This window comes from Pteropus vampyrus, unplaced genomic scaffold, assembly GCF_000151845.1.
Source record: "Pteropus vampyrus isolate Shadow unplaced genomic scaffold, Pvam_2.0 Scaffold72, whole genome shotgun sequence".
Taxonomy (NCBI): Eukaryota; Metazoa; Chordata; class Mammalia; order Chiroptera; family Pteropodidae; genus Pteropus; species Pteropus vampyrus.
Window position 1 is genome coordinate 4,416,672 of NW_011888853.1, and position 11,172 is coordinate 4,427,843.

The 11,172-nt window shown below is 64.7% G+C and overlaps 1 protein-coding gene across 2 annotated transcripts; it reads right to left on the reverse strand.

The window, feature by feature from the left end:
- Positions 1-1,126: 1,126 nt before the first annotated feature.
- Positions 1,127-9,681, reverse strand: LGALS3BP (galectin 3 binding protein). 2 transcript variants are annotated; one of them, XM_011362046.2, is made up of 6 exons: positions 9,567-9,681; positions 7,979-8,054; positions 6,791-6,982; positions 6,057-6,188; positions 4,441-4,693; positions 1,127-2,502 (listed from the first exon to the last, which is right to left on the reverse strand). In XM_011362046.2, exons 2-6 carry the CDS (start codon positions 8,028-8,030, stop codon positions 1,449-1,451), a joined length of 1,683 nt encoding a protein of 560 aa, XP_011360348.1. In that variant the 5' UTR covers positions 8,031-8,054; positions 9,567-9,681; the 3' UTR covers positions 1,127-1,448. The 2 variants fall into 2 exon arrangements, with proteins under 2 accessions (XP_011360348.1, XP_011360347.1); XM_011362045.2 differs by having other exon boundaries at positions 7,979-8,230; positions 9,567-9,675.
- Positions 9,682-11,172: the final 1,491 nt, after the last annotated feature.

The following is an 11,172-nucleotide window of genomic DNA, read 5'->3' on the forward strand; positions in this document are numbered from 1 at the left end:
GGGAAGGAAGGTGCTGGTTCTCTGAGCAGGCCCCAGCCCTTTGCTGCCGAGCAGCTGGCTGCGGGCGGGGGACCACGGAGCAGGCGGGAGAGATGCTAACCGCGTCGATGAGACTGCGATTCTACCCACAGCATCGCCTGTGCTGTGTCTGCTGCATCTTTAAACGAACACTTCCTTTCTGTTTTTTCCCTTTACCCACAAAAGAGGCGAGGTGGCGGGCCTGGAGGCGGGTGTGGAGCCTGGAGCCGGGGGCCGGGGCTCCCCCTGGGAGGGGCGAAGCTGGGCTGGTGCGGGCAGGAAGAAGAGCGTATGGCGGAGTTGCTGCTGCCTTGGCCGCCCAGCGTCTGAACCTCCCTCCCATTGGGTCGGCCTTGTGCCGCCTCCCCTGCCCGAGGCCAAAACAGTCCAGATGCTTGTTCTCTCAGCCCCTGGCCAGAAGCGGCAGGCACGTGACCTGAGCTCGGCCAACCAGATGTCCGTGCTGGGGACCCTGCTCCTGGGCGTGTATCACAGAGGAGCAGGGACAGCTGAGGCCTCCGGCCTCCGCTCTCGGCGGGGCGTCCTTCTAAGAGGATGTCCCCATGGGACCCCGGGCTTGGTCCTCCTGCCTTTGCCTCGATTCTGTGGGCCACCCAGCATTCTTCTAGCATATTCTTCTTCTCCCCGAAAAGACTGTGGGTATCTTTTGTGGTCAAGCCCCTGGCTGACGGGCGGTCAGGTTGCTTCCAAGTTTTCCTTTTCACAAACGGCGCCGATGCGAGGATCTTTGCCCCGTCCCTGTGCACAGGTACGAGGGTCTAGGGAGGAGTCTGCTCACCTGCTCTTCCTTCCGCCGGAGCACGCCCTCCTCCCACCCACCACACGCCTGGGCGCCCGTCTCCACTGCCCAGAGTCCCACCTGAAGGAGTTCCAGCCTGTGCGCCCCCCGCACGGCCTCCCAGTTTGAATCACCCCAGTGTGTGTTTACCTGCAATCAGCGTCTCGCCCATTAGACTGTGGCTTGGTGCGGACGAGCAGGGACTGTGTCTGCTCGGCCGCCAGAGCTCAGGGCCCAGCGCCCAGCCCACCCAACGTCCGATCTCTGAATGGGCTAAGTCACCCCTTCTGCATGAACGAGAGAACCGGGGAACCACAATGCAATTTTAATGATCTCCGACAAGGGACAATAGAGACCTGGGAAAGCGAGAGGCGGCATGGGAAGTCCAGCGGCTACTGGCTTCCCGAGGAGCCAGCTGGGGCGGGTGGGGCGGCGGCTGGGGCTGCGCAGCCTCGGGGTGAGCACTAGCTGAAACCTTCCAGTAGCTTCTTCGCGCTCAGAGAGATCCATGGGAGCAGGGGGGACATCTGGTGGCCGGCTGTGGGAAGCTACAGATGGGAAGGGCTCCGCTCTCGCTGGCTGGGAGGCGCCCCGCTGTGCTCCTGCCACCTCGGGCCCCCCAGCCTCCTGTCTAGTCCACACCCGAGGAGTTGGTCAGGTAGAAAGGGCGGATGACCGCGCGGAAGCTGCTGAAGGACCCCGCCGGGCACGGGAAGAAGGACGCACTCCGGGAACCATTGGTTTCCAGGGCGCTGGGAATGACGGCCTTCGAGCCCTGGAAACTGGTGACGTCCGCCACGAAGCCCGTCCCGCAGATCATCAGGGCTTTGTTCTCGTAGCCGATGGTGCGATCCAAGTAGCCAGACTTAGAGAGGTACAGGGTGGGGAGCTCGTCCGAGGAGCAGGAGAAGCCAGAGTTCCAGCAGTTCCGGACGGTGGAGAGGTACATGAGGGACCAAGAGACCAGCCTGTCCTGGAAGAGGAAGCTGGGGTGCGCTCGGGTCTGGAACGACTGGCGGGGGTCGGACCAATAGTACGAGGAGGCCTGAAAATTCCTCGTCACGGAGGCGCTCCAGGCGGGCGCGGTGTATAGCCGGGGCTGGTAGGCGTCCTCAGTGAGGTTCAGGCCTCTGTGCCGGGCCAGCAGCTGGACGGGCACAGTGTGGAACTCCAGGGCCTGCAGAATCTTCTCCCGGAAGAGCGCCTGGTGACTCTGGTACAGGGACAGGTTGAACTGCAGCTCGAAGAGGTCCTCGGGCAGGATCATGGGGAACCGGACTGCCCCCACCAAGCCTTCCAACTCCTCGCGGGTGGCGTGCCCCTCCCAGCTCCAGGCCTCCACGGCCATCAGCAGCGCCAGCTCGCTGGGCACGGCCAGGTCGCTCCTGGAGAGCAGGACTCGGAGCAGTGCTGGGGGGATGTTCGGCCAGGCCGTGGCCCCCAGCAGGGCCTCGAAGTTCCAGGCCAGGAACTGCAGGCAGATCGCCTCCAGCTTGGGGTCCCCCGTGGCCAGTGCGTAGGCGTAGAGGTCCAGGGCCGTCTGGAAAGACAGGTCCTGGGGGATGAGGGTGGCGAAGAGGTGCGCACAGTAGCTCTGCAGTTGCTTGGCCCCGAAGGCGGAGGCCAGCTTGTGGAGACACTTCACCGACGACAGGGAGATGTCTATCCTTCGGGAGTAGAAGTACCTGGGGACGGGGCGAGAGCCGGCCGCCTGGTTACACGCCGTCCCCCGCAGCACAGCAGGTGCCCCCGGGCCGGCAGGCCTGCCTCTCGGACGCGACCGTCTTGTCCGCATTCACCCCGACCCACTGACACCCGGGTGCTGGCGATTTCAAGGGGCGTTTGGTGCCCCCATCCCCAATTTATCTTTGGTCAACCCACAATCCAACCTCGAGTTTGCCAAGAGCCACATGCACTGATGACAGCTGTGCGGGTCCCAGGGTCATAGAGGTCGGCTCGTCTCTCAGCTGGGAGAGAGGGGCCTGCCAGCTGTCACCGTCATCGTCATCATCATCATCTTCACTGGTGGTCTGAGCCCAACCCCTGCCGCCTGGGCTGCAGGACCTGCCAGCCGTCCTGGGCGTGGGGAGGGTGCTGCCCTCCTACCTGCCACCACACCCCTGGATGGGCCCCTCAGTCCCCTGCTGGGTGCCCACGGGTGCTCCTGCACCCTCAGCGTCTGTCCCGTGCCACATGACACTGGCATCGCCCCTCGTCACTTCCTGTCTGCCTCCCCTGCCACCCGTGAGCCCATGCGGGTGACGCCCAGTCCGTGTCGTTTGCCACGTGAGACCGTGCACCGCCAGGAACCGCTTTGTGGCGTGAAAACGCATGTGGCGGGAGCCGGCCAGCCTCCATCTCCCTGTCAGGGACCCGAAGCCTCCCCATGGCCACAAGGTCTCAGAGCCGGGTGGCGCCTCGAGTGCCACGCCTTCCAGGGAGCCTGACCTGCCGCCCACCACATCCGTCCGGAAACGGAGCCGGGGCCCCGCCCGGCGGTGTCGGTGGCTATGCAGATGCGGGCCCTCACATCCTGGGACACCTGCTGTCTGCCTTGGGGACACAAAGGGCACCTCAGCCCTCCAGCTTGTTGCCCACTGGCTCCGTTTCCACTGACCCCGGGAAGCTCGCCCCAGGAGGCTCACCCCAGGACTGCGTCAAGGCGGTGGACTGGGGCCCACGCCCCCCGAGCACGCGCTTTTGTCGGCAGCGAGGGCTGCAGGTGGCGGCCGACAGGAGGAGGGAGGGTCCTGACACAGAATGTCGTCACCGGCTGTTAATTCTCATGTCAGCTTTCCAGGCCGCTGGTAGCTGTGCAGCCCCCGCCCCAGCCAGGTCTCCCGCCCCCGGCCTCAGGCAGACACCCGAGTGGGTGGGAACAGGGGTCACAATCGTCCTTCAGCCCTGCCGGCCAGCAGGGAGGAAAACACCCTGAAAGGTGGAGGAAAGGACCAAGGGCCGGTCGGGGAGGGCCCGGAGTCAGTGGTCCAGAGAAGCCACGGAGCGGACGAGCAGGCGGGTGGCTGATGGACAGCAGGCGCTGCCTGCGGCCGCCGGGCAGAGAGAAGGCGGAGGGGTCTCCTGAGGCCTTCTGGGGCCTGAACAGGGCCAAGAGGCCAGGACACCCAGCTCGGGGCAGCCTCTCTGCCTCGGGGGAGGCAGACACACACGCAGAGGCACAGACAGGGAAACGGAGAGACAGAGCGAGCCAGTGCGGGTGGACACTCCGGAGCAACCGAGCCAGTGCGGGTGGACACTCCAGAGCAACCCTGAGTGTTGCCGGGGGCGGGAGGGCTGACCGGGCACCCGCCTCATTCTCAGACACGTCACAGAAACTAACTCTACCAGGAGGGCACAGGCTAGCGACCAGGTTCTTCTACTTGGCTGGAAAGAAACCGTTTTCACTTGTTTTAATTGCCGTCTGCTTTCCCGAGTGTGCCCCCGGGGAGGTAAAGCTCTGGGCTGTGAGAGCACACGCCATTCTTTCCCTAAGCCGATGCTCTCAGGACGCAAGCCCCGAGGAGGCCCCCCTGGTGACCCGGTGGACACCCCCAGCAGGCGGTCTGGCAGTGAGCTCTGGGGACACTGCCTAGTCCCCAGTCCCCGGCCCTGAGGACACTCACCTGATCACGTCTCTGACGAGCGGCAGACACTCGGCGTCCACCTCCAGAGTGACTGTGCTGCCCGGCTCCCTCCACAGGGCCTGGGCCTCGGGGTTGGTGGACAGGATCAGACTGTGGCCGCAGATACTCAGGTCCTCGTTGTCCTTCGCCTTCACCCTGATGGACAGGTCACAGCCCTTCTGATTGTCAAAGATCTGCTCGAGAGCCATGGGGATCTTGCTGGAAAGGTCGAGGGTGTAGACGCCTCTGGTTTCTAAGAAGGGGCAGAGGGAGGCACCACGTTGGGAAACACGGCTCACGGGTCTGCATCAGGCCAGCCACTCACTTGCTGTGACCCGGAAGTACTTTTTCTCCCTCCAGTCAGTTTCTTCCCTTAAATTATGGCCCCTGTTCCTGCCTTATCTATTCAGAAAGCCTCCTGGGGAGACGAGGGAAGAACCACCCTGGAAGATAGGGTGTCCTGCCCCCCTGTGGCCCAGAGGCTCCCCCAATCCACACCGATCAGGCACCCCTGGTTAGCTCATGGGTTCCACCAAATTCAGGCAGCACCTTCAGGTAGAAGTTTGGAGACGCTGGCTTGCAGAGCCTGAGGCCTCATCCTTCTAAAATTCTGAACAATCAGTCAATCGATTGATCACCCAGACGCTACCCTCTGAACCCCGACCCTTCGCCCTGTGCTGTGGGTCTGAAGACTGAAGTTGTGGTGGTAACGCAGTGCTGGGGTTCTCGGCAGCCTTTCAGGTGACGGGGGTGGTTCACAGGGACACGTCCCCGCCTCTGCCCGGTCCCAAAGCCACGCTGGGGACTAAACCATCCATTCCAGCCCTGACTGAGGAGCCTCCTGGGCCTCCACCGTCTCCACCGCCTCCACCTGGCTCCTGCGAGAGGCGCTTCAGCCCCGCCCCCCGCCCGCGGCCCAGGTGCGCCGAGCCCTCCCCAGCACACGCCCTGCGCTTGCCGCTGTCCTGGCGGGAGCCCCCGCTTCCCCGCCGCACCCCCGGGCCCTTGTGCACGGCCAGGAAGAAACCACAAGTGGACGTGGGAGCAAAGAACAGCAGGAAGCTGGACGCAAGGCCTGAAAAGCCGGAGCTGCTCGGCTTCGGTGGGCGTGGCCGGGGGGTCGGCGGCGAGGGGAGGGCTGGGCCATTAGTACCCAGGCCCTTCTGCCGTGGAGAAACGTCCCCAGGACGTCCGGCATGCTCTCGGAGCACGCAGGGCACTACGTTCCAGCCGGAGAATGAGCAGCGGCAGGTGGGCGGTGGAGGACAGCGGCCTGCGGCCTGAGGATGTGGCGAGGGACCGGAGTGCGGCTCGGCGCCCGTCGTCGGGGTGAACGGCGCGCTCCCGAACCAGTCTTGGAAGCGGCGGCGAGGCGAGGGATGTGGGATTTGTCGCTGTAAGGTGTGAGATCTGCAGGCTTTCCCATCCCGCCCCCTCCCGGAGAGTGGGCATCACCTGCGAACCTGTGCACAGGTGTGTGACCTGCTCGTGTGCCGGGAGGGGCAGGGAGTGAGCATGACTACCGTCTGGCATATACGGATCGGTCTCCGAGGACCCCACGGGACCGCAGCGCTTGGGCGGGGTGCGGGTTTCGGGGCGGGACGTGCCCCACTCACCGTTGCTGCAGATGACACCGGCGTCTTGATTGTGCCTGCAGTTGCTCCTCAGCCAGCCCAGGGACGTGCAGTTGGCCAGCGAGGGCTCTGTCCCCGTGCACTCCACCTCGTCCAGCATGACAGGGCCCGACCCTGGTGGGACAACAGGACGGTGCTGTGAACAGGGCTGTCCCCTGGGGAGCCAGCAAGGGACAGCCACAGTCGCCGCAGCCGTGACTAGCGTGGCTTTGCTCCTCACGTTCCGCTCGGGGTGTGTCCCGTGTGTGTGTGTCGTCAGCCAGATGCAATCAGGTGGCTTCTCGAGTGTGGGCTCGGGTTTATTATTGTGGCTTCATACCATGAACTGGCCCGCCTTCCCACAAAGCCTGCGCTCCGGGGACGAGCTGCTGAGAATCTAGGTGTTCCCTCCGTGGGACGCAGAGCCCACTCCTGCGTCCGTGGGAGGCTTCTCATGTGTGAACTTTTCTGGGGTGGGGGAAATCGTGTCAAGAAGATGAATTCCCAGGAGGGGAGCTTCTGGGCTGGAGGGGACGGCCGCAGCTGGGCTCTCGTGTGACAGGCCCGGGAGCTGGTCACCGCCGCCTGCACTGCGTGAGCGAGCCAGGCCTGCGGAGCCTTGGGCCTGCCAGCACAGGCCTTAGCGCCGCTCAGGACGAGGTGGTGCAAACGCGTGTGCACCTCTCAGGGGACAGTCCCTTCCTGAGACGGGCTGCTCTGGGGACTCGCAGGCCTACCTGGCCCAAAGGCAGCTCCACCCAGAGCCTCGGTGGCGTTCTTAAAACCCAGGCCCCGGCAGACGACGCTGGCATCCATTAGGTCCCACAGGTTGTCACACACCGTCCCCCACTGGCCTTCGTAGAAGATCTCCACACGGCCCTGGTTGGCAGCGTCCCCGTCGGCCAGCCGCATGTCACCATCTTTCACACCTGCAGGGCTCCCAGGCGAACACGAAGTGAGCAGGGACGAGGGCTGGGCGCCTGGGCCTGCACCCAGGCAGCAGCCCTGACAGCCCCACACTGCTCCAGGTCCATGCGCTCTCGTGGGAGCAGTCAACTCCCCCTAGCAGGGGTGACTGCTGGATAAACACCTTGAACTACCTCCTCCATCCTCCAGGGGTCCCCGCTGGGGAGGGTGGAAGATGCACACAGAGCCCGCCCCCACCCCCACAGCCAGAGGCAAACAGGCCTGTTCTTGCCCCTCAGGCTGGAGCCCTTCGCTCCATTCACGGAGAAGGGGCAGGAGAACGCTGGGGGAACCCCAGTACCTGAGAGTGGGGTGCAGGACCCCGAGGGAAGAACGGGAGAGGGGCGAGGCCAACAAAGACCCCGCCTGGGAATGTCTGCACCCAGCAAGGACCACTGGGAGGAGTGTCGGCGACGCCCGGGGCAGTGGGCTCAGGGGCCCCAAGAAACACGGGCTGACTGCGCCAGGTGCAGAGAGAGAGCAGGGACTCAGCCTCTGACGCCCCTGGCCCAGCCCCTGCCAGAGCTGACGGGGCCAACGGGCAACCCTCAGTTGGGGTGCAGCAGGTTTCTGTGGGGTCACCGGGAAGGGGAAGGCCTCCTGGGCCCCTGGGGGTAAAGAGCAGAGGGACAGGCGTCCGGAACCCTGGAATTCTGGCCGTGTCCAGGGGGCACCGACCTCGTGCCCAGCGTGTGGCCCCTGAAGGTCCCTGCCGCTCAACCCTCTGGGAACCGGATGGAATGAGAATCCCTTAGTATTCCCCTAGGACCTAAGGCCACAGGACTCGGGACCACCGGGGCTTCAACAGGAGAGGAAAGCGGAGCTCGCCCTGGCGGCCCTGCGCCGGGCAAGGCACTGCCAGCTTTCCCGCGAGGCGGGGTCCAGCCTGCAGGGTACGGGGGCCGCAGCCACCCCGACGCTGCCTTCGGGACGCTCGCCAATCTGGGGGTTCAGCTCACCGTGAGTCCCTGCGACCAGCAGCCACATCCAAAGCAGCCCTGGGAGGGCCATGGCCTAGCCCGGCAGCCCCTCGGCCTGCAGCAGGAGGAGGGGACAGTGAGACGTGGAGCCGGACCGCCCTCGGGCCAGTCTGCCCCGCACTCTTCAGACTCTGCTTACGGGGGTGGCGGGCGGAGGGGAGAGAGGTGGTTGGGGCTCCGTCTCCAGGCTGCGGGGCTCTTGCTGCTGTGCTGCACAGAGAGCTCTGAGCCCTGGGACGGAGGGGGCGGGGCGGGGGCACATGAGGAGGAGGCAGCGGAAACCCAGGCCGGGGGTGACGGGGGATGGGCAGCAGTGAAGACGTCAGGGTGCAAGGTGTCAGGCTGAGGCCTGCCTTCTGGCTGTGCAGCTAAGTGGGGGTGGGGAGGACGGGCTAAGCAGGCTCGGTGCCGACCTGGTGCTGACACCTTGGAGCTCAGTGCCTAAGAGTCAGGGGCTCAGAGAAGCTGGGGTCACCAAGGCCACTCAGCCAGCCAGGGCCCCCCCAATGGGGGGGCAGGGGCGGCCTCACAGCTTTGGCCTGGGGTGCTTCTCTGTGTGTAATTCCTGCTGCTGGCTTTCCTCCCCACCCCCCACCCCCGCCCCCCATATCCTGCAGTCCTTGTTCTTCTGGCTTAGTAGGAACCCCACGACCCGGCAGCACTCCCTGCGGTCCAGCACGTGGGGACAGGCCGCTGGGGCGGGCACCCCTACCGGTCAGAGCCCGGTGACCTCGAGGCAGCACCCCGGTTCTGCACTGACGCCCCCAGGGCTCCCGGGTGCACTGGCTGGGGGTGCTGGGCCTGAATGGCGTCCGTGCAGGAAGCCCACACGCACAGCTCCGGACGCCTCGCCTGAGTCTCGGGAAATGCCTTGCGGGCGCAGGAGCCGAGCCCGGGGTCCCGGCCCGTCACACGCCTGGTGAGGGCAGGACGGGTTGGCCACCCTCTCTCCGCTGTGCCCAGCCCAGGCGATTCTGGGGACTGGGTGACCAAGTGCCCTGTGTGCCGGGGCCTGCCCGGGTTTTAGCACTGGCAGTCCTGTGTCCTGGGGCACCCCCAGTCCCAGGCAAACCAGGACGGTAGGTCAGGCTTTGTACTCCCCAGGGAGCCACAGCTTCCAGGTTGACTCACCCCGGGACGGGACAGGAGCTCAGGCCCTGGAGAACTAGCCAGTCGAGCACCTGGTGCAGGGTATACAAATGTCACTGCCCTGGGGGTCGCCGTGGCCACCCGCTTTTGCCGGACTCCCTCACACGGGAGTGGGGGCAGGGCTGCCCGCCCGTGGCCCGTACAGTGCCTTTGTGCAAAACAGAAAAAACGCTCCTTCTTCAGGCAGGTTCAGCCTGGGCAGGTGCACGTGGACCAGAGAGAGGAGCTTGGGCACATTCCCAGCCTGCTCGCCCCTTTGCCCGGTGTCCACAGAGCCCTACGGATCTGGGAGCAGCCATGATGGTCCCTGGGCCCAGGGGGAGCATCGATCCCCAGCTGGGAGCAAACAGGGAGACTTGGCCCCCACCAGATGACACTGTAGGGAGACGCCCACCTGAGAGCAAGCCGCAGAGCTTACCTGCCTGAGACAATGGCTGATAATGGCCCTGGGGCCTCCGAACTTCCTGGCGCAGAGTCCCTCTGCAGACTGAATTCAGCCCAGAGAACCCTGCCAGGGTGGAGCGTCGTCAGGCTGGTCCCAGATAATGCTTCAGAATTTTCGATTTTCAGAAATCACATGATGGAAACTTCTTCTGGGATTGGCTCTCCACAGGATCCTGGGGAACCCCCCCCCCTTCTCTTGGCTCTGACTGTGGGTGTTGGGGATGACAGCTGCCCAAGGAGGCCATCTGGCTGACGACAACCAGAGCAAGATGGCCGATAGAGACGCTGGATTTAAACAAACTTCCAAGCTGGGATGGCCCAGGGCACGGACAGGGCAGGGCAGGGGCGGGGAGGCAGGGTCTGCATCTGACTGTGCCTGTGGGCTCCTGCTGGACAACTTGGGCTTTTTCCTGGGTCAGCAGGTGGACACAGCTGGGGTGGCCACTCAGGTATGTGTCCACCTTGCTTAAGACTCTGACATGCCTGCCTTCACCGAGGGCTCCACCCCGTAAGGCTGCACGGTTCTATTGCGCCCCGAGACTGTGCCCAGACACGGCCAGGTGTGAAGCCGGTGAGTAGAAGAGCTGGACCCCACGCACAGCAACGACCCGAACAAGCCGATGCTTGTCACCACCAGAGTATGCCGCCAGTCCCCAATAATGGTCATTCTCCCCGAGACTCACGCCCAGTGACGCAGGGGACAGAACCTCTGGAGTGAACCTAAGTCGTTCTGCCCGGCCTCACCCCCTTCCCTCTCCTCCCACAAAAGGCCAGCGCCCCGACTTCCCCCTGGAGAAGCAGCCCTCTCTCACTTCTGGCTGTGTGGGCCCGAGGGCAGCAGGCTCCCCAGGTCTGACCCCTTGGCCACACGGATAGTGTCAGGGAGGGCCTGCGATCCCAGCAGCCAGCAGGAGTCAGCCGCAGCCTCACAGAGGGGGCCTCGTCGGGAGCAGGTGGCCTCGAGCTGCTGGTGCCCGTGGAGCCCCAGCCTGGGCCTTGATAGAAGCCCAGCTGAGGATGAGGTGAGGGCAGTGCCGAGGGACAGGGGACGCCAGGTCCCGACGCTGTGGTGAGAGCCTCTGGGTGTAGCGGGCCTGCGGTCAAGGTCAAGCCCTGGGATTCATGGTTAATGAGGCAGTTAACGCTCTCTCGTGCTTCTCACACTTGCATCCCTAGGTTCGGGATGAGAGTTATCCCCTTGGAGAGTCCCCGGGTCACCAACCCAGTGCCTCTCAACCTGGTCTGTGCCTGAGAATCACCTGGGAGCTCCACAAATTCCCCGGGTCCAGACCACGGAGTCACAACCTCTGCAGTGGAGACTGGCGCTGTCATCTCAAAGCCTTCCACGGGGCTCAGAGGTGCAGCCGGGGTGGAGACCCCTGGGCGAGACACCCCATTTCCCAGGCAGCCTATGGCCAAGAGAGCCAGCCCCAAGGACAGAGGGTCAACGACTCTGCCCGGACGTGAGCTCTGAGGGGCCACGCAGCTCACCCAGTTCCCTGCCCAGACCGTAAAGACCCAGGGGAGACTGAACGGACTGGAATGGGACTGTGGTGCGTTCCAGCCCCGCCGCCTCAGGA